At 37.8% G+C, this 22,881-nt stretch overlaps 1 protein-coding gene across 1 annotated transcript in view; it reads left to right on the top strand.

The window, feature by feature from the left end:
• Positions 1 to 16,087, top strand: part of CDYL2 (chromodomain Y like 2) — a 60,776-nt gene extending 44,689 nt beyond the window's left edge. The window contains exons 4-7 of the mRNA XM_054170052.1: positions 3,492 to 3,664; positions 8,247 to 8,457; positions 9,178 to 9,321; positions 11,513 to 16,087. Coding sequence (XP_054026027.1) covers positions 3,492 to 3,664; positions 8,247 to 8,457; positions 9,178 to 9,321; positions 11,513 to 11,671 — 687 coding nt within the window. The 3' untranslated portion in view covers positions 11,672 to 16,087. The remainder of the gene's footprint in view (positions 1 to 3,491; positions 3,665 to 8,246; positions 8,458 to 9,177; positions 9,322 to 11,512) is intronic.
• The last annotated feature ends 6,794 nt before the right edge of the window (positions 16,088 to 22,881 follow it).

Genomic DNA, 22,881 nt, shown 5'->3' with positions numbered 1-22,881 from the left:
AGGTAGGGGTTTACTGTTGTCTGTATTTTTGCTGTCATGCAAAGACAAAAAAACTTGATGATCTCTGAGGTCTTTTCCAACCTTATTGATTCTATGCTTATATGAATTTGGCTTTTGGGCCAGTACTTCTGCCTGATGCCATCCTTACAGGTTCCTAAGTCCTTTATTTATCAAACTCAAAGGACTCAGAATCTGTTTGCATAAAGAGTCAGTAAGTAACAAAAAGTGTATTTATGTAAAAAGGTACAAGCGGGGAAGAGGTTCTAAGAACAACTAAATGGCTTTAAAATTTTGGGTTACTGTAATATTTGCAGAATATTTAACTTCAAGAATATCCACAGCGAGTCCTTAGAGAAGTTAACCTTATAAACCAGTACTTCTGTTTATGTGAACAAGAGACTTCTGTTTAAGATACTTGGTGTAATTGCAGTGATAAATTCCCAGCTCTCTGATCTCCCCAGAATGCAAGCAATATTGAAAGCAAAGGGCACCAAGTGACTTTTAAAATTTCTTACCTCCAGTGAAAGGCATTAAAATAAGCACTTAGAAGTTTAGTGAAGTTCTTTAGCATTTTATGTTTATTTTGCAATATAAAGTGTCCTGTTGAAGAAACTAACCAGCTTGTTTTCTTGACAGCATTAAAAAAAAAATAAATTAAAAAAATGAAGAAAGTGATAATTTTATTACATGTTCAGGTATCAACAAAACAGTAACTGAAGTGTTAGGCCTCATCTGAATGTATCATTTGACAGATAATCATAAACTAAATAACTGGCCCTTAGTGTTTTCTAAATACTTCCTCACAATTTTTAGTTAAAAGCATCCAAATAGAAATCCTGTCCTCACAACTGAAAATTAACTAAAAGACTATTTAAAAGCTAGTTGCTGTGGAGCCCTGCAAATAGGTGTAGCCCACTAAAGAAAGTAAAATTTAATTAGACAAATGCCATAGCTATACCAAAATGAAGGAGAATTAAGGACTGTGGAAGAGAGAAAAAGAACTTGGAATCTGACAAAGACATGGAAAGACACATAGCAGCTCTGTTTGCAAACTGAATTTACTACCACATTAAATGGGTGCTTAAAACAAGAGAGCAGTTCTGAACTAAAATGGCATTTACAGTACTGCAGTTGAATGCACAGTCCTGCAACCCTACAGACAGTCATTTGGTTGGCTCTAACAAGGCTGAATTTTGGACTGAAGTAGCAAAGGAATCATGGCATCCCACCAGGGAGTGAAAATTGACTTTGCTGGCATCAGTGTATTCCAGTGAGCCTCTGAGCACCTTTTGATGCTGAAGTTAATGACAAACTCACAGGTATTATATAAATAATACTTTTTGGAGCTTGAAAACACAAATACATTCTGGTTTCTGTGTTTCTTTTGCTACAAATTAGTGGAACTGTGGAACTAAATTTCTACTCCTGCTCAAAAATGCTATCCAAAATACTGCCAAAACCTTCCCACTTTCAACTATATCTAAGAAACCATTTTGTAATAATGGACCTTTAATATCAGCCTCTTCAAAACACTGAAAAAACAGTGACAGAAGAATACTGTTTTTTTCTACAACTAGTGTAACCTCTGCACAAAAGTTTGGGATGCTTTTAGATGGTGTACTTTCAGATGGCTTTAAGAATCCAAATCAATGAGGGGCAATATAAAAAAGAGGTTTGTAATGGTAATGATGTGTTTGAAAGTAGCATCAAAGAGATGGTACATACACAAATGTTGCTGGAGGAGTGGGAGTGGTAAAGAAACTTGTTGAATGGAGCATCATGTGGTGGCATCGTATTTAAAGCAACACTCCTCTGTAAAAATGTTTGCCTGCTGTTCTCAGATATTACTCATTCAGCCTCCCTAAGAAAGAGCAGATTTTGAGAATGTTTAAAACAAAGAGGCTAATCTGGCATTCACATAGAACTAGAAAAATTAAAATATGTATCTTTTAATTCAAAAAGTTTCTTTGTAACTCTGAACAGAGGCATTAGGGTATTTATTCCTTTGCTTCCCTAATTTTACCAGCTGAGGGATGAGATAGTCTCTGAGAATAAACAGTCCTTGTAAAATCACTGATGGCATCCCTGTACCTGCATGGGAATTTCAGATGCACTTCCAAATTCTGCTGCTTTTAATTACTTCCACCCAGTGTCACACATAAGCATTCTGAAGCACTCTTGTAGAAGTGAAGCATCTAAAAGTTCACCACCTGCTTTCTCATGCTCCACTCTCAGCACCCAGTAGACATAATTTTTATGCACACAGGTATGGAAAGCAGGCAGGTAACGCTGCACTGCATAGTTTGAATGTACAAGTTCAAGCCTGGTCTCACAAGCCACAGGATTTCTAATAAAAGGCTACCTAGAATGGTATAAACAAAACTTCTGTGTTTAGGAACAAGGCACTTCAGAGATCTAAAGAATTTTTGGAAGCAGCAAGTAGTGAACAAAAATAATCACAAGCTAAAAATCTTGATTTTCTATCACATGGAAAACACATTTAATCCACCAACCACATTTTGCCATCCTTTACCTAGATTTGCACTAACAGCAAATCTTTCAGTTCCAAAGAGAAAAAATTGACTCAGCAGGACCCTGAATATGGGAAACACTGACCCATAAGTACATTTAAGCATAGGAGGTATCAGACTAAATGAAATCATGGCCCTTGGAGTGAGGGAATCTGAAATGATTGAAATCACTTACGGCTTACAAACTACACTGAACTGTGACCAAACAAGAAGTTACCCATCAGAAGGTTATGAAATTATATTTCCTTTTGAAAATCATTAGAAAAACAATTCTTCTCAGATGAAATGACATTTTCTTACAGCCCAATTCTGTACAGATTTTTATTAAGTTTGATTTATGTTGCAATTAATAGCTTGATCCAGTTATAAATCAGAGTGTAAAAATGTCTCTCATTCAAGTGGCCTTTTTGCTCTAACTTCTATAGACTTTAATGATACCACTTTCCACAGAAAAGTGAATAATATATTTGTCTTGTTGATGTATATGATGTCCTCTTGTCCTGCCTTGCTCTGGTTCAAGTCATATAAAGCACAATAGCTGAAAAACTGAAAACTGGGGCTAATAGATTTTTCTGACACCCTGTTGTGGTAACCATGTTACTGAGGGTACAGTGACGTACGCTGAATATCCACAATGAAAATAAATCCATGACATTGGAAATTATTAAATTGCAAACAATTAGCAAAAGCTAGCTAGAATTTCCCATAGCATAAGCAAGGAACAGCCAAGTTCTAATATCTCTTTGAATCAGTAAGCAACTACAAAGCATTTCCAAATCTAAAACTCTCAGCGTTATCATTCTAAGTATATTAAAATGATATTAATATATATATATAATTGATGTAAGTATTAATAGTGCCCAAAATGTAAGTCTCTCAAAATCAATAAGGTTTGTAAAAGTAGGGAAATGATATTGCAACGGCATGCATGTCGAATTGTTTACTTTTCTTTATCCACAGATCATGAAGGAAGTTCGGAGAGCATTGTGCAATGCATCAGCTGATGACAGTAAACTCTTACTTCTCAGCGCAGTGGGAAGTGTATTCTGTAGTGGCCTAGATTACTCATATTTAATTGGCAGGTTATCCAATGACAGAAGAAAGGAAAGCACTAGGATTGCAGAAGCTATAAGGTGACCCAAGCTTACCTATGATCTCTAAATTATGAAATGCAGTGTGTGATTATAAAGATATTTATCAGGTCCAAAAATGTTGTATATTTAAGTGTTGATTGCATTCTAATTACAGTCCTACAAATTTGTTTAGTAAGAAGAATCTTGGACCTTTCCTTATTGGAAGAGAAAGCACATTTATTCTAGTGCTAATATCCAGAGGGATTTTTTTTTTATTCCATTTCTCTGTATTTAATATTTCAAATCATTCCTCCAAATTCAGATACGTCTTTGTTGTTGCTTTCTCCAAATTAGCTGTTGCTTCATGTTTTAAAGTGGTTCCTGAAAGGCAGATATTTCACTTGGTTTAATGTTCATCATTTGAATGACTTTCAGTACCAATGGGAATCCATGGCTTACTCACATTCTGTTGAAAAAGCAGTCTGCCACTGTATTTCAGGACCTTATTAGAAGGGTCTCCACTCTTTTTCTTAAACTTAAATTACTTCATATATATGTAAATGTAGTTTTATTTTCATAACTAAAATGTGACTTTCCTTATATATATCACATTACCTTAATAGAAATCCAGAGTTTCTGACATGCAGGCTACAAATCAATCTGCACAAAATACCACCAAATATTTCCATTATCCCCCAAGTATACTTTTAGATATATTTGGCAGATCTTCCAGTATAAATCTACTGTAGCAGGAGAGGGTTTGATCCCTTTTTTTTTTGTGTTGTCCTTCCCCCACCCCACTTCCTACAAATAAAAATCATTCTTCTGAGAGCTTTAAAACTTTATGCCACAATTCTATGAAGAAACATTTAAAAATTTTGTTTGAAACAGATCTCTATTTTGGATATATTAATATACCATAAGGTGAAGTTTAGCTATTACATGGCATGCATTAACCACCAATTATCTTGGTTACAACTACTGCAGATCAGTTTGGATTCTCAGTTTAATCTTTATGAAATTTTCAAAGTAGTAATTATTTTGAAAGAATTCAAAATGTACTTCTTAAATCTAATTAATGCTGACCTTTTTTTAAGACCCTAGCTGTGCTTGAATATCATATAGTGATAGTTTAAAAAAGGAAAACCCTTTGAAGGACACATCCTATTATTTTTTTCATTATTTTTAAATGTGAAAGATTTTTAATAATGTGGAACCAAAAAGCAAGATGAGGGAAGAAAATCAGTGTTCCTGTTTGAGCACTCAGGCACAGGCACACTCCATTAGAATATGCAAATTTAGCATTATCCATGTCAATAATGTGTAGATAGATGTTGCTCTATATGTGTACATTTGTTTCCCCACATTTAATATACAGGTATACTTAACCAATTGAACATTACAGTGAGTGTACACCAGACTATGATACTCAGTTTTTCCATCCTTGAACTGACAGAACACTCCTGCAATACTGGTACAATGTACTGCTCCTTGTCAAGAATGTCGGCCTCAGGCCCACTGGAAATCGCTTTTTATTGTACCTCTGGAAACAATACACAACGTTTTCCGTTTAGCACTCACTGTGCTTTCCCTGAACAAAGGACTCCACTCATGGAAAATAGACTGTAATAAGGGTAGACAAAAATGTACACTTTGCCTCCACTCTGCCTCCACTGCTTTTTATCAAGTTAGACTTGTGTCAAAATTAAATTAAAATCTTGATTCCCCTGTGTTTCTGCTTTCTGAAGTATGGATCTGGTATCCTGCTCACCAGTTAAACCTGAAGTTTAAATACCCATTAAAGTCTCATCTCACATGAATTCATTTGGCCCCTGTCCTCATGCACTGCCTTTGGGGCTTGCAGTTGACAGATGTGTGGCGCTGTAGTTTCTCTCCAGCATGAGCTGCCATCATCCAGATGTGGGTCTGGCATTGAGCTCCTGGAGCAGGGAAGAGGCAGACAGACAGACTGCACTACAGCTGTGCATATGTAGCCTGCAGAGCCTTGCAGTGGATGGCTCACTGGAAGGTTGTTGCCAGCTTCAGGCTCGCTTCCTCAGTTGGGTCATCATTTCGTGACTCAGTAGATACAATTCTGAATAAATTCTTCTCAGAAGAAGGAACATGACTTTAATGCTGAACTTCTTCATGGCTGCTGACATGCTTAGGAGCCCTGACCCACAGGAAGACCTCTGCAATGGTGCACATGTATCTGAACATCCCAAAATGTATTCAATGGTCAACTTCCCAGATATCTTCTAGCAAAACCAAAAGCCTTCTACATGGGACACTTTTTCCAGTCTCTGAGGTTCTGGTTCTACTGTGCAACAACTGTTACAATTTCCAGGCCTATTCAAAGAGTGTCTTGAATTGAAACAAGGATCATCTAGCCCAGAAACTACATGTGTGAACTTAGAGTTTGGAGACATGGAAATGTGCCAGGTTCTGGGTGCAAAGACAATACACTGAAATCAGTAAAGTACTGATGATGGAACACAGATAAATGGAGTGCTGGACACTGCAGCTACTGTCGACCAAGTGAAGATATTTGTTCCCCTCACAAGCTCCCAGTATTTCAGCCTTCAACTCCCTCCTACATACCCATCCATTGTACCATCCTCTATCCTTCTCTCATGACAGAGGCTCATTGTGCTTCTTCAAAGTTCTTTTCCATTCTCTTCCTGTCTCCGGATCCTCCCTTACTCACTCATGAAGATTTCACATTTTCTTCAACCATTCTCCTCCATTAATGTGTTCTGCTTTTTTCTTCCTCCTCATGATCTAACCATTTCCCCTGCACAACCCTAATTACTTTTCCATATTCACATCCAGTCCCATTTATCACCACATGCTTCCTGCTTTTCTACACAGCACTGTTTTCTTCTGCCTCCACATGGTCCTCAGATCTGCTGCCACCATTTATCCACTATCTGTCACGTGTTACATCCCTGTTCCTATCAGTAGTCCTACTTGGAAGGCTTCCTTGCTTAACTACTAAGGTTCTCAAAATTCTGGAATTAATCAGGTGCAGTGACCCACAGCTGTTACTCAGCCATACACAATGGAAGAAATAACAAACAAAAATGAGCCTTAACTCTCCTTAACCCTGCTCTCCTCTAGAAAGAAATCATCTTGAACAGACAAATACAATGTTCCTCATTTCACTCTCTTGGTCTTGTCACGGATCTTCTGGTGTGAACAGAGCTGCATCAATTCCCACAAGTCTCTGTTTTTTCCATGGCCAAAAATCAACTCCTTACTAGACAGCCTGAAAAGCAGAACTCATTCATTGAATGTTTAATGTTGGGTCACCTCAGATTCTTTGTTTTCTTTTGAAATATAGCCAGTGCCCTTGCACTTCAGTCCAATAAAATACTTCCCTTCGGTGTGTTTTCCATTTTTTGCCAAATTGGCACTCTGATCTGCAAGGCACACCTCCTGGCCTCAGGTACAAAAGTCTAAGTTCTTTTCTGACCTCAGTGGGAGAACTGAAACTCATCAAAGGACACATTTGACAAAATGTTCTTTCCTAAAATCTGTCAGCAAAGTTGGACTCTGGAGCTAATAAATACCCAGGGTAGGAACAGAATCTCCTCTTTTATTTTGAATTTGATTTATACATTTCTCTTTCCTAAAGTAGTTGAGCATCTCTTTTGCCTCCATACACCTGCTGTGCACTGAGCTGCCAGAGCCTGTAATTCGCCCACAGTTATACTCATGCTTTTCCCTAATAGGTGTATGGGCTGTTCCATTCCACAGATGTCTTTCCACACTTGCTGGTAGATAACTTATTTAAACTATCTCCTCATTGCCCAGAATTTAACATGTTCTAGCTCCTTCACCCAGATGAATCCAATCACATTCATTTACCCGTTATTTCCTATCGCTTCACATTTACTGAGGAAGGCAGGCAAGGGTATTGATTTGTTATGCCTTTGCCAAAGACATTTACAATGGAGACCCAACAGATCTCTTGCCTAATTCTTGTCCTGTTGAAACATTTCTTTCTCTTCGGCTCCCCTTTGTGGGTCTTGTTCTTTCTGCTGGTGTGTCACAAATACTGCTATCTCCCAGTCCATTGATAGGACTTGCAGCAGCCTCTCAGAAATTTTTGATCAGAAGAGGAATTCTGGAAAAAAATATACATTCAGCCATCCACCTACAAACTGGGGGGACTGAAGAATATGCCACAACAAATTTCCTGTCTTTCACACAATAATGTGTTCAGCCAGTTGGCCAAACCAGATCCTCAGACACCATACTAGCCCTGTGGAGAAAACCCAGAAGCACTCTTATCTACAAACTCAGGAGTTACTGGTCCAGAAGTAAAATTAAACCTAACCAAGTCATTCTGCAAAAAGTACAGCAGGCAATGCATCCCAATTAGTCATTTCATACCCAACATACACAAAGCTATTGAACAGGCCAGCTACTCAAAAAGATTAAATCACTACATATGAGCAAAATCTTCCACGTGCAAACTAGAAAGTACCTTGCAATTGTGACCTCATAAAACTGGGCCATGGTATTTATTGTGTTCAACTGTGGGTTTAATTTGTTTTCAGATTAAGTACTTTAAGTTTGGGTATTTCTCAAAATGTTCCTTCTGTATTCAAGGTCTTTCTTTTATTTTTTATTTTAGGGATTTTGTAAAAGCTTTTATTCAATTTAAGAAGCCAATTGTGGTTGCTATCAACGGCCCTGCTCTTGGGTTAGGAGCCTCTATTTTACCACTATGTGATATCGTTTGGGCAAGTGAAAAGGCTTGGTTTCAGACACCATATGCAACAATCCGACTCACTCCAGCTGGCTGCTCATCATACACATTCCCACAAATTCTGGGTGTTGCACTGGTAAGGTTTTCCACCTCAAATTGTTTAAAACCCTTTCTTCAATTCATACTCTTTTTTTCTCTTGAAAAGTAAACCAGAAAACAACTGTTTCTCTTAACTGTCATGAATGGAAGTGCAATCTGTGGAAAGTTGATCAAATCCCTGCTGATTTGCTATCACAAAGTGACCTCCGAATTCAGTATAATACCCATGATGTACACAAGATCAAAGACAGGTTGAACAAGCAAAGATGGTCAATACTATGGTAGAAAAGGAAAAAATATTAGCAGAATAATTTGCAGAGTACTTGTCTATATTGTGTAAGGGTTGTGCAGTAACAGAGCAAAACGCTGCTCTCGGCTCCCTGCTCCCTAAATCCATATTAACTCCAGAAAGGTTGCTTAGTTTTTAACCAGTAAAACAAAGCAGAATTTGCCCCACAAAGTATTTCATGCTAGTTCCATGACTCTTGGCACAGTATCACTGACAGTTACTCTTGTAAAATCAGCAATAGAGATTCATCATGCATGCCAGCACATTTCTCTTAAATGAAACCCATGCTTGCTCTGGCCACCTGCACAGTCCTTAAATAGCTACCGAAACTCTTTTTCAAGTATTTTGCAATATGGGAAGATAGAGGAGATCGTTTGTAAATTTAATCTTGAAAATAACAGGCAAGTATGGATTTTTTTTTTAAGGGTATTATAACCCAAGATCACAAGCAATCTTTTGGTTTCACAGGCAAACGAAATGTTGTTCTGTGGGAGAAAGCTGACAGCACAGGAAGCCTGCAGCAGAGGACTAGTGTCACAAGTATTCTGGCCAACAACATTTAGCCAAGAAGTGATGCTGCGAGTGAAAGAAATGGCATCCTGCAGTGCAGTGGTAAGAAATAAAACTATTTGTGATTAAATTACATTTCTCAGAGGTAAGGAGGTGTGCGCCCGAGGCTCATCACATGGTGGGTTCTCACTTCCCACATGTGGAAGAAGGCTAATAATAAAAAAATCTGGATAGGTATCAGTGAGCTTGGGGGGAGTTTCTTGTTTTTCAGGGTGGGGTTACTTCCTTTCTCCATCTCTACATTTAGTCAGTATGAGTGGAACATCCTTGCCCTAGATTTTGAAGGGATTTTAGCATAGGTTCCCTTCATGGAGGTGGAAGATTCTGAAACCATACAGCTGTACTGGGAAATTTATGTAGGGCCAGTAAGAAAATATATTTGCCTTGCAAGGTGTCCTGGCCTATGCAATTTCAGCTGAATTTGCCTTCATCGCTGCACCTGCATAGCTCCTGATTCTGCAAAATGTTCTGCACAGTGCACCAGAAGGGTAGGATAGTGCCAGCTAACCTCTGCTGTAAAGGAGAAGTGAGATCCAGGCACACAGGGATTTGAACACAGTCTGGTCACAGTGTATTATAACTTTACTTGTGTGTGCATAAAAGTTGAAAAAAAAAATCCTTTCCTATTTTTACTTCCTAAGGGTTTTTCCCCTTCAGGCAGATATCCTCCTATTCTGGGCACATCCTTGTTGAAAAAAATGCAGTGAAAAAAGTGATACTGACTGCAGTAAAACTGCACTAACTAAAGTGTAAATTGTTGCAGTTTCTTGCTATGCTTCCTGTGCCTGGAACTGTCTTAGCATCCCACAGTTTCATTTAAAAGATCCATTGTAAATAGAAGTTAGAGACATGGGAGATTTTTAATTAAGTGAACTGTAGATTAGATCTCACAAAAGACATTCAGAATGAAACTCTCTGGAAATGCAGCATAAGCTTATTTGATCATGCTGATACAACATGTGTTATATGAGTTGGGGAAATTTCTGGGCCTTGTTGTGGATTCTTCCTTCCTTCACTGTTATTGGTTGTCAATGAAATTTTCTCCTAAGACCTGTTAGAATGACTGATGCTAACTTGTGGACAAAGATGAGAGTTAAAACTGTCAAAGACTGGATTTACTCTCTGAGCTCCTAAATGCAAATCATGATGAAGTCATGACTCCAATGAATATGATGAGCTCATCCAAGTTGACTGTGGAGATTGTTCCCAAACAGAGCAGGCTCCACGATTTGCAGTTAACACCCTTTACTTGAGTTACAGAGAAATGCTGGTGTGGAATAGTGGTGTTGTAACCTAAACCAGATAGGAACTGAGCTTAACATGTTGATGTTGACAAAGTTAAACGGAGAGCATAAACACCATATTAGTTTACATTAAATCTTCTGGCCTCGTATGAATTCTAATGGTTTTGTTTGACTAGTTGGGTTCCTTGTGAGATACATACTGGTGGAATATTTTTCCCAAAAAAATTTAAAGGATGCAATTTCAATACGTTTTTAAAGGCTCTAGGCAAAAGGATTTGAACTATGGGAGTGACCATGGGCCTGTTGGTCATGCCTTTAAGAACTTGCAGCAATCACTAAGGGCTTGGGATTGGGCCTTCCATTGCAAAAGCCTTAGAGGATTTGTTAAGACTACTTGTACATGCTAAGCAAATGTAATTTTAGAACAGTCAGAGAGTGATTGTTTTCCTTAACATCTTTCTTTTAGAAAATATTTCACTTTCATAAAAATTTATGTAACGAAACTTAAACAGGGCTTTACAGTAAAGGTCCTTTCCTATTAACTTCTGTTTTGATAAGGAAATGATGCATGAGGGGAAATTGTTAAAGATGATGAACATCCACATTTGGGTTTCCAATCTCTGGAACCTTAAATACTGCCTTCCAGAAAACAGGCAGCCAATATATCATGCCTCATACATTTTCATTTCAAGGGATCACATTTTCAACAGGAAGGAGTTCAGCTCCTTCTAGTGCTTCATGGCAGACCTTCAATAAACTAAGGTACTTTCCTTTTTAAAATGTTGGCACTAACACATAAGCCTCAGAATTCTTAAAGATGCTGACTATCAGCAACTGGAGTTGTGGCTGTAAATCAAATCTAATTTCTGTGCCCAAAGGAGTTATTTAGATTGTAAAACAGTCAGTAGTGTGAAAATCCTGTTCATGCTGTTATCCATAATAATTTTTTCAGATTCAGAGTAAAATACTGAGTGATGTTTTGGCTTTAGGTATTGGAAGAGTCCAAATGTCTTGTGCGCAGCTTCCTGAAGTCTGGACTTGAAGATGTGAATGAGAAAGAGTGTCAGATGTTAAAACAGCTGTGGAGTTCTTCCAAAGGACTGGATTCATTATTCAGCTACTTGCAAGACAAAATTTATGAAGTCTGATGTCTTGGCCTAACTTAAAGAGAAAATGCTGTACTGGTGACCAGAGTCAAACATTACCTGTGTTTGAAAAGCAGAGGCAATGCATCAGTGAGGAACTTGTGACAGTGTATCCTAATACATATGGTTGTGTCGATTTCCTTGTGAGCTACAGAGCTGCTTGTAGCTGGTTTGATTTTGTGTAACCCAGACGTAGGCAGGCTTGTTCAGTGCACATAATCTCTGCAGAGGGCTGCATCTTTCACATTGCTCATCCAGATAAAAGTGTACATTCCATGTGCTGAGGAGCACCACTGAGGCCCAGTAAGGCACACCATCTGCAATGATTTGTTTTGTCTGTCCTTCTTAACTTATTCTTGCTGTTGCAACACATCTGGGCTGACACAGAGGACTCGATCTAAAAACTGGGTCAGCACAATATTTTGTAGACCCAAACACCATACTTTAGAAATATTTTAATTTTTTTTTTCTAATTTCTAACAGTTTAGTGGAAAAATCTGATAATTTATATGTATAATATGTAAAGTTAGTTTTACCAAAACTACTAGGATTTTTTTTTCTTTGATGAATTTATTTAACTTATTTATTTTGTCTTCATATTCAGCTGTTTATTGATCACAGATCTTATTTTCATACTTCCCTTGATTGAATTAATGCCATCACATGAGAATGCAAACACATTTTTAGCAGCAAATTGTGTAGGAGAATAAAGGATATATAGAAAACACATAGAGTGCTGTGGGCAGTAAAAGAAACAGCTCCTCTATGTGTAAAAATGTACAAAAAATATGTGAAATAGATTCGTTTGCCAGGGTTAAGGGGGAAAAGTGGATTCTGAAACAGTGAGTCCCCCTTAAGTCTCTCTTCACTTTCTGCCTTCTTGAGGAGCATTGAAGGGCTTGCCAACAAGATGCTTTATTTAAGTTTACTGTATTCCTGTTAGCCGGATATCAATAACAGGGTGAGTGGTGCCGTTATGTGGCATCGTACTGTTTTTCAGGTTTAAACATCCCCTTTTGGTCTGAAGTCTAAAAGCAACTCCTTATGAGCCTTAGTCTAGTTGCCTGATTCCTCAGGTGTGAGATAATTTCTGCTCTGGAGGCCTTTGGGTGTGGGCCAAGAGTTTATACAAGGTGCTAGGTATAGAACTAAGTGGAGGGAGAAGTTTTGTTTTGCTTTTCCCAGCTCTCCACATCTGGCCACCCCACCATCTGTTACAAGAACTTAAGGCTATCCATAAAAGCAGTCCACAATAAATGACCAAAACCCAATCTGCTATTTTAGAATGTGATCCTAGTACTTTTCAGTGACACTGACTGACTTCTGAACACTGGATCTCCCTCAATTCTTTTGTGTTAGTAAGGCACTTAATATGGAAATAACACAAGCATGCTCTGTGGCTTCCCCTGCCATTTTAGTACGCCCAAATTAAAACCTCTTGAAGCAGAAGCTTTGCACATTTGTTTGCTTTGTAATCGGTGCACTTGCTCTCCATCCTTGAGCTCGGTAACTTGCTTACAGCTTAAGCCTCTACAAATGAGGCTGCTAGGTATTCTCCCTCCCAGGATTTCCATGAAGAGTTTCCACAAAGCCTTTATGAAGTTAACAAAAGGTGACTATAGCAAACAGTAGCCTTCAACATATTAATCCGTCATTACATTTTCCACAAACAGTTAAAGTGCTGTGTCTATGGCCCAATTGTACCACTGAATTTTAAGGAAAACATAACCCTAAGGGCAGAGGTTCTCATGGAAATTCTTCATTAAAAAGGCAAAATCCAGCTTCCAGTTGCCTGTTTTAAAGGTTTGCAAAAAAACCCTTAACAAGTAACAGTTCAAAATGTCTGAAGCAGAACTCTTTCAATAAGTACTTGAAGTGATAGATGCACCACTTGTTTTGTACTAACACTTGCTCGTTTCCACAACCTGCCAGCAACACCACAAAGCGTGTGTGCCAACACTCAGTTGGATCAAGGCCACCAGACCCTCTCCTGTCCCAGTGCATGCACACCAGTCACCTCTGTGGCAGTCCCTTTGAAAGGAGAGGGACTCCTCAAGTGAAAACCACTCACGTGTGTATGTGTTTGCACAACCAGGCCTCCAGCATATGACTTCAGAAAAAAAAGAAAGGAAAAAAAAAAGAAAAAAAGGAAGGAGAAAGAAAAAAGGAAGGAAAAAAAAGCAATGGAAAGTCCCATGATTCCTCCGTTTCCTTGAGTTCCTTTATTCCCGTCCAGAGAGCCATAACCCCTAGTCATGTGTTAATAAGATATTAGGAAGTTTATTTCAATACTATGCTCGGTTTTGTAGATAAATATAGAGAAATTGCTCAGCAATGTGAAGGTATGCTTTCCATATGAGATTTTCAAACAGAGAAGAATCGTAAGTTGTTAGACCTTCAACCTGCATCGTTTCATCTGAATTTTCAGATATCTGTATCTTAGCATTTTTTATGACAAAGGAATGGTTGAAATACATTTTCTATAATTATTTTTCCATTAAAGCAAGTGCTAACCATAGTTAACATTTTTAATTATTCATATCTATACAGTTACAATCTAGTTTTCATGGAATCTATTTTCCCTTCAGAAAAGAGTAATAACAATGTCAAAAGCTTCTTTTTCCAGTATTTAAAGATCCGAATCGATTTTTCTCTTGTGTTTCTGTCCTTACTAGGTATTCAGATATCTAGATGTACTGTACATATTAGTCTGGGTACCTTTACTAATATTCACAGTATTTAAGATTATAAATGCAATTTGTTGTTAAGTATGTTATTTTATTCTTGTGTAAATTGTTTTGTACAATCTTTAAAAATCTACAGTTTTGCATTTGTAGATATTAAAGGTAAGCAATTTATTTTGTGTTGTCCTGCATGTATATTTTTTGCTGTAGATAAGTGTTGCTTAGTTTACTATTTCAGTACATTTCTGTTTAAATGAATAAGCTTACAAACTTTAATACAGTATATATTTTCAGAATATGAACTTTTATATTTCTGTGGTAGGTTAGGGTATGCGTTTTAGGCAATCTTTTTCACTACTATTAACTGTTCTTTTAATCTATAATATAATGGTTTTGTGCCAATAGTTTTTCATTAGAATCAAATGCTCTTTTAATGTTAGGGATAAACAGACAATTTTGTTTGGGGTTTGTTTGATTTTGAGTTTCTTTTTGTTTTTTATTATTTTGCCAGCCTTTACAGTTTTAAATGTAATTTATAAATGTGTTGCATTTGTGAATAAGCCTTACCATTAGGTACAAGAAATCTTTAAAGCTACATAATTGCTTATGTAGCACTAAGGACTTCCCCAAATAATTGCTGTAAGAAAGTTAGCAAATCAGAGTACAGGGCCTTAAGTTTTTCTTGTGAAAAGGATAATACGGGTTGTTTCTTTTGAACAACATAGGTAGACTCGTCAGCATGGGCTTTGTTATATATATAAACTGTGCATTTGTGCTCCCAACCACAGTAGTTTAATCTCAGGCTTTGTGTGGCTGGGTCTATAAAAGTCAAATCTGGCTAAAGCCAGCACTCTTTAGGAGACGCTAAAGAAGTTTACATAAGAGACTTATAGACAATCTTAATCATAGTACATTTGGGTACTCGGTATCCTAGATGTGTTATCTGTGTCTGCCCAATTAACCGTATGTTTTAAGCCATATTAAATCTCTTTACTGCTACTTTAAATACTACACTGAAAGTCATTCACTAGCTTGCTTACTCACGGACAGGATTTCAATTTTTAGTGAATAAAAAGATAATGCCTTCCATAAAAACCAAGGACCAAAGAAATGCATTGTTCTAACAAAGCATTAGTTCCTTTGCCAGTGAACTAGTTTGACATTTGTACTGAAAATCAAATAGTCTCTTTCTGCTACAAACACTGCATTCTCATCATGTCAAGTGTAAGGGGAAAAGATGTATCCGTGAACCTATTGGGAAAGGAGTGATGTTCAGCTAGGATGGCATGTCTATTGGTAAGGCTTATTACCAAACCTCTGAGATGAAGCAAAGAACCAAAAATTCACAAATTATCTCAATGTAAATTTATTTTCAGAACTTGCACAAATAATTAATTGTAGAACTTTGCAAATTAGGCCCTTAAGTTATTTTGTCAGAACGCCATGGAACAGACGAAAACAGTTTCTAATATTTGTAATGATGAGTACATATTATAATATTATAAGGGTACAGGCACTCCTATATCACAGTGTTGTAAATATTTTCTGAAACTGGTACAGTACTGAGGGACTTGTATCTTCTGATATATCAAATATTGACTGTCTAGATCAAATTGTACACAATTTATTTGTTGATGGTCCTGTAACTAGTGTATGGACACATTTCTGGGTGCCTTAGAAGTTGTATTTTTCATGTGTGTTAATATGCAGTATTTATACATTGTGAGAAGCTGCTTTGAATAAAAACATTGAAACTTCATTTCAAGGCAGTGAGTTTCAGTTTTACATAATCAGAACTGATGTGATAAGTAGTAGCTACAGACCCTTCTATTCTATATGATAAAGCTCTTTGTGGACTCCTGCCTCCTAAAAGAAAGCAGGCCAGCAGGCTCTTTAAAAGAGAATTAGACTTAGAGCTATTTTTTTGTTTGTCTGGTTTTTGTCCCCCTTCTTTTTTTTTTCAGTGGTAAAAGCCAGGGCACTAAAAGACACTGCAATAAGAAATCACTCATCATGATCCATCTCATTTAAAATTTCATGGTCAAATCTAAGAAAACCACTGAGAACTGTGTTATAAATATGCTTATAGATAGGACACCTTCTCAATCACTTCCACTGCTTGATATGTGCACATCACCTAAAGCATATCTGCCCAGAACCAACTACTGCATATACAGTGTTTTAGCTCCACATGAGGGAATTTGATTTTGAAGTGGGATTTGCCAGGGAGGCCAAGATTCAGCCCAGAATGCCCTTGGTGCAGTGTGACACTGGATCACCCTGTGGTCCTCCTTCATGGTTACAGGCAGGATTCCTTCCATGGACTCTCTTCTATACAAGGTGATTGGCTGTACCACCCCCAAATGCTGTTTCCAGTCAAATATCTCCCACGATTAGTAGAATAATTGTAAGTTTCCTCTGCCTATTGCAGAAAAGGAAGTATATATATTTTACAGGAAGCCGGTGTTACCCAAACTACCTACACAACAAGGTCTGAAAAAAATGACCTATGCTTGATTAAGAGAACAATGATCTAGCAATTCTATTGGTTAGCTTTAAACTGATAGATGCTGTTAGTAAAAACTGTGGCCAGCTATTTCGAGAAGAGGATTGAGCAATTTAGTCTTGCTTCACCATTAACAAATACCATTATTTATTACAGTTGACTCTTATCATAGCTTGCACTGGACTGTCAGCAGTGTGCATGTGATGAACAGAGTATGACACCTTTCTTGTCAGTTTCATTGCTAAGCTTCTGTCTTAATGTAGGCTGCCAACATGTGAATTGTATTTTAAATATCTCATTTTTAAAAGAAGGCAAAAATTCTTTACAATTTCCCCCAAAATTGCAAATATTTTGTCAAGCCAAAGTTGTTTAAACAAGATAAATGTTAGTCCTTTTTGGTATAAATTAATATATGAACAAACTATATAGAAGAAGATCCCGTCTGAGAGACAAAAAGTACTCCACCAGGTCAAAGCTATAAATAAAAACACAGCATTTCTCATTCTGAGTTTTGAATAAAAGAAACAATATTGCATATGGGAAAGAACAAGGAGAGGTTCTGAAAAAAATGAACAGCAGTTGAGAGCACATGAAAAAACCAGGACACCATTTTAAAGACTGGGAGTTCAAATCAAGTTTCAAGAGTTAAACTAGGGACCAGTTTGGCGGAGAAGAAAAAAGTCAGAGGGTGAAATTCTGGGCCTGTTGACTTAAGGAATTCATCTCTTCATAGTGCCTTAATTTTCATGAAAACCCATCAGAAGATTATAAAATTTAATGAAACATAGTGCATCTGTTCATGCCTCTGATGTCTCACTTATCCTCAAAACTAATCTACACTCACAGGATGGAGAGAGTTTCAACATCCCTCACCATAAAAATATAGAGAATATCTTGCAGCCATCTTCAAAAAATAATCTGTCAGTGACAAGAGACATAACTAGCACAGGAAGCAGGTTTCCATATCCTTAGTTCAAAATTTAACATCATTGAGAGTTTTTTTAATTAGATTTAACATTTTCAGTATTATCACTGACTTGTTACTAGAAAGACACGTCTGGGGTTTAACCAACTCTTCTATCACATTTATCAACTTGGGCTTTGGATGACTAGTAACATCAGTGAAACTTATTTTATACATTGGTCATAGAAATATGTTGGTGAACAACAACAGAGAGAAAAGTGAAAATGCTCTTCACAGTTTAGTCATGTTTGAAACTGGGGCTGTTGAAGCACCACTGCCTCCTAAGATGTTGGATAAAAAGCTGCATCTAACATCAGAGTTTCTGCAACGAAAAATTATTTAAACACTAAGCAGCAATCTAGAGTTGTTAGGATTAAGTTAATTACTATCATCTAGAAGTAAATTATTCACAGCCATCCAGAAATGTGTTTCTGATGTGTCTGTAAATAAGTGCTACAACTCCTATTACTCCAAAAAGATCAGCAATTTCATACTGCTGTCCTTCCAGCTCTGGTTAGTGATTACATATGCAGCCTACCAGGCTCCAAGGTATTCGCTTTATACAAGAGGTTCATTAAATGGATAAAAACATTCACAGAAAACTCTTCCCATGCCTAATTATTCAAGATCTGCATTTTCTTAGCCTCTCACTTGTTTATTTTGTATGCAGCTGCAGCAAGTTGTTTGTTAGGGACTCAGACTCCAGCAAACAATTCCCTTCAAGTCCACTTTTTGCCCATTAGCCTCATAATGAGCAACAACTCCAAACTCCTGCCAGCTGAGCTGCCAAGAGATTCCCTGCTGTTTCAAGGGTGAAGGTCAGATGAGCATGGCTTTGCTGATCAGCAGTAGCATGCCCACGGGTTGGAGTGTGGGGTTTGGAGTTGACAACTGCTCAACCCTGATCCTTCCTTTATTTCTAAAAGCAAGCCTTAATAATATCAGTGGTCCAGCCCTCTCTGGATTTTCCTGCCATAATGACCTTTCATCCCTCCTTTGCACAGGGCTGCTCCCTGGAATGACATCTGAAGCAATGGGAGTTACTAACTAAAGCAACCTGCAAGTTTCTTATGCCAGTGACCGAGTCCATCTGAAAAAAAAGAGTGGACATAGTGATCGTAATACCTACATCATCCCCAGCACCACGCTGTGCCTAGGTTAATCAGACCAGAAAAACAAGACATGTTTTTCATGTATGTACATGTAACAGGATAAAACTGACTTATTTTCCTGGATGTTAATGTGATGCCAGTTGAAAAGAAGTATTCCAAAAATGTACTAGACCTGCTAGGATTCATCTTCCATACATGGTTGTAACATGTTGAAACACAAAGCCATTGTCCCTCTCTAAACGAGGCTGCTTAAATAAAACCACTTTCTCTAAAAATCTATTGAAAGATTAAACTGAGCTTTAAAGAATCAGGCTGCATATGGCTGTTTTGAAAGGCTAAAACCTTTCCCAACCGTTTCAAGTATGAGAAAACCCAACAGCACTCCATTTGTGCTTCAAGCACTTGGTAAACACGCTCCACAACTGTACCATGGCTGTGTGCCAACAAAATGGTGAGTCAGCAGGCAGGGTAGGGAATCAAGTGTCAAGAATGCATTTAACCCTCACTCCAGAGAACACTTTTCGTATGAGCAGAATGAAAGTTCTCCAGAAAAAGAAAACTACGTTTTTGTTCTCCATTAGTACAGGCAGCCACTCCAATCTTCCTTCAATTTACAGAGGCTCTTAAATTTTAAATTGGTACAAATGCTTTAAAAAATAACAACCAGGAAACCAGTGAGAGAGAGGTTCATGAGCACGTACCAGTCAGGTCCTATGATCCTTACTTGGACAAAAATCCTACTGATAATCCTGGCAGGGCTGAGTGCAGAAGGGTTTCATGAGAGCATTAGAATAAAGGAGTACATTTTCCTGATGAAAATACAGTTCAAATGATCTGTCATATTCCCAAAGGAGTATCTGTGCACACTACTTCACAGTGTTCTTGTGGAGTGTTTGATGAAATCATGAGACTTCCTAAATCATTTTTAAATTAATCCCTCTTAGATTCCCCACTGAAGCATCACTTTATGTGATCACCCTAGCTATTCTCTTCAGGATGGCAGAAAATGATACAAAGATAGAGGATTAAAAATAAAACAAATTTTAAAAAAGTTAAAATATTTGAAAGAGGACCTAGTCTTCCACCTGAAAATTTGAACTAAGTTTTTAAGCACTGCCAAACCAGAACAGCAGCATTGTATACCTACTTTCTTACTCACTCTTCACAGGTGTAAATAACCACATTGGACACCTGTGGAGGAGGGGCAAGAGAAGAAAAGGAGAATCCATTTATTACCTGTATGGTGTTAGGGAAGTGTAATTATAGACCATCTGTGATTTCAAAGCTTACCCTCATTAAGGTACACAGAGGGCTTCTAGGTAAGGGGTGAGAACAGCTAGCTCTGGCATACCTGGTGCTGTTCAATCCTACAAACACCTACAGAAATGAGGGGTCTTTTACACTTTTTGCCACACTGAACTGCACAGCCTGAGCCACCTTCTATAGGAACTCAACTCACAAACAGTAATGTCCATTTAATGTCCTGCCCTGGGATAAGCCTGGGCTGTGAAACCATGGAGATAAGAATTCATTTGTAGAGACATCTAACGTGTGACCAGGGTGAAAATACTCACAGTTAGCTGTCCTGCACATATCTATGCAAGAAGTTTTCTCCCATTGAACAGCCTTCATAAAGTAAAGCCCAAAGTTTAGACACAGCTATCAGCTACAGCAGTAAGACAAGTCCTGCCAAACCTTGATGGAAATGGTTGAGAATACTTTTTCCCCAAACTTCAGCCCTCACCATCTGCCAGATGTTAGCAACTGTAGCAGGGGCTGCAGATTAGACAGCCACATCTTCACCAAAGAAGGTAACTTTGAGCTGCCTGTGAGCTCAGATGGCTGACAAGACACTTGAAAGATGGCAGTCTCTCACAGAGGAACACAGGAGCAAGGAGTTTATCTCTTCAAACACTACATTCCTCTCCACCATGGTCTTATGGACTAGAAATACCGAAGTATGACTAAAGGATAATCAGATGAGAAATCAATCAATTCACTCACTGTGAATGATTCTGTCATGGCTCTCACTCGGCTTACACAAATGTGAGAAGAAAGTCAAGTCCTGCAGAACTTCAGTTCTGAAAGAAAATTCCCTATGTATGCCACTAAATTTCTCTGTCTGAAATTCATAAAGAATGCAAAAGATTGTCAGCTTGCAGTTTATGGAAGGAAATCATGGCACATCTTTCCTGTATGCAGAAAGCTCTAAGTAATCTTCTGTCGTTAACCCAGCACTAATTCCCAGAAATCCTGCAGAGCTCCAGAACTCTCTAAGCAGTGTTTCATATACCCAGCACTCCTCCATCACAAATTGTCTAAAAGAAAACTGGAGTTACAAAGAGAAAATTATTTGCCCATTCTTGCACTCCCAAAGTCTTGTGTGTGCACATCCCCAGGAAATGCTAACATCTACAGGTTAGACCAGTTCACACTGCTTGCATCACATTGAACAAATCAGAAGAGATCAAATTAAATGGCACAAGCAGCAGCATCACGAGACTAACACAATAGCTGATTAAGCAGCAGAAAAATCTGAACACTTTACAGCTTGGTGGCTTGTTGTATGAAAGCTCTTCACCCAGATAAGCATGTGAATTATTGTTGAGAAATTTATTTATATAGTCTCTGCAATTTTTATGCAGAAAGCATAAGCAGAGACTGTTTAAAATAATTTCAGATACTCAGCACTAAATAAGTGGCTCACTTTCAAGAACCAACCAAGAAAAAACATTCCACAGAATGTCATATATTCCTTCAAATGGGGAGTTACACTTCATCAGGATGGGTGTTTAAGTGGAGTAAGTCTCAGTATGGGGACTGTTTTCAGCAATAGCTGTTAATTAAGTAGTAAAGTACTAATAAAATGTTTAGTCAGGTTGCATTTAAATAGCACCATAATTATAGGTAATTACTAAAAAGGAGTGCAAACCCCATTCTGCAACAGACTGCATTCAGTTTTCATGCACTGTGCAAATCCATTTAAAAACAGAAAGGAGTCCAATGTCCACTGTAGACTGGCCAGTATACTGGCAAGCTATAAAATTTATGCCCTAAGTCACAGAGGAAAGGTTTTTATTTTTAAAAAAAGTATATTTTAGGTTCTCTAACAGAAGTTAAAAGGAAAAAAATAAAATAAATTTTTTAAATATTGGACTATCCAAAGCACTGAAAAAGCCCACCAAAAGCACAGCCATACCATCATAAATGGACTGCAATCACACCATAAATGGAAAATAAGACATTCATATTTTTAGCACATACAGGAACAAATAGACACACAGCAGCAGTGAGGCCAGCAGCTCTTCTGCACAGTCATAATGAAAAAACCCCACAAGAACAATGAAGAGCCTGTCAGGAAGTGCACAATGAACACTGAACACACCATGGGTGACACTGCAGAAAGCTGTCCCCAGCAGTAGACAGCAAAGTGTAAGAGGCGTTCAACCCAAAACTGAGCATTCATTCTTGAAAATAAGTCTTCCTATCACCTTATAAACAGAGCAACTGGATTTGTGGAGGCTTGGATGATTTTTGTCCTTGTATTTCTTGCACATGATCTACAAAAACACTAAATCACAGGTTTGGGTCTTGAATTAAAGCAGCTGGACGCAGGTGACACATTGAAAAAAAAGAAAATCTTTGTAGAACAGGAGGAAGGTCTTGTTCCTTTGACAAGATCAGTGCATTTTTTAGAGATTCAAATCTTACCACTAGAAAAAAATAGGTCATCTTCAGCTGATATAAAAAGAATTATAACCATTCAAGAACAAAAACCCAAACCTACATGCTTGGGGTGAGGTTCTCGCCCTGTAAGTCAATTAATGTTCTAAAATGTTCTTATTTCTATTCTGCAAGACCTCCCAATTTTCACTCTGTAAAACCTGTGCTTTGAACCTTAAGGAAGATGACATTTATATTATGGGAGTACGATTTGCAGTGGGTTA

The sequence above is a fragment of the Dryobates pubescens genome, chromosome 19 (assembly GCF_014839835.1).
Source record: "Dryobates pubescens isolate bDryPub1 chromosome 19, bDryPub1.pri, whole genome shotgun sequence".
In the NCBI taxonomy this organism is placed as follows: domain Eukaryota; kingdom Metazoa; phylum Chordata; class Aves; order Piciformes; family Picidae; genus Dryobates; species Dryobates pubescens.
The sequence above is the reverse complement of the archived record's forward strand: the minus strand, read 5'-3'. Positions and strand labels throughout refer to the sequence as shown.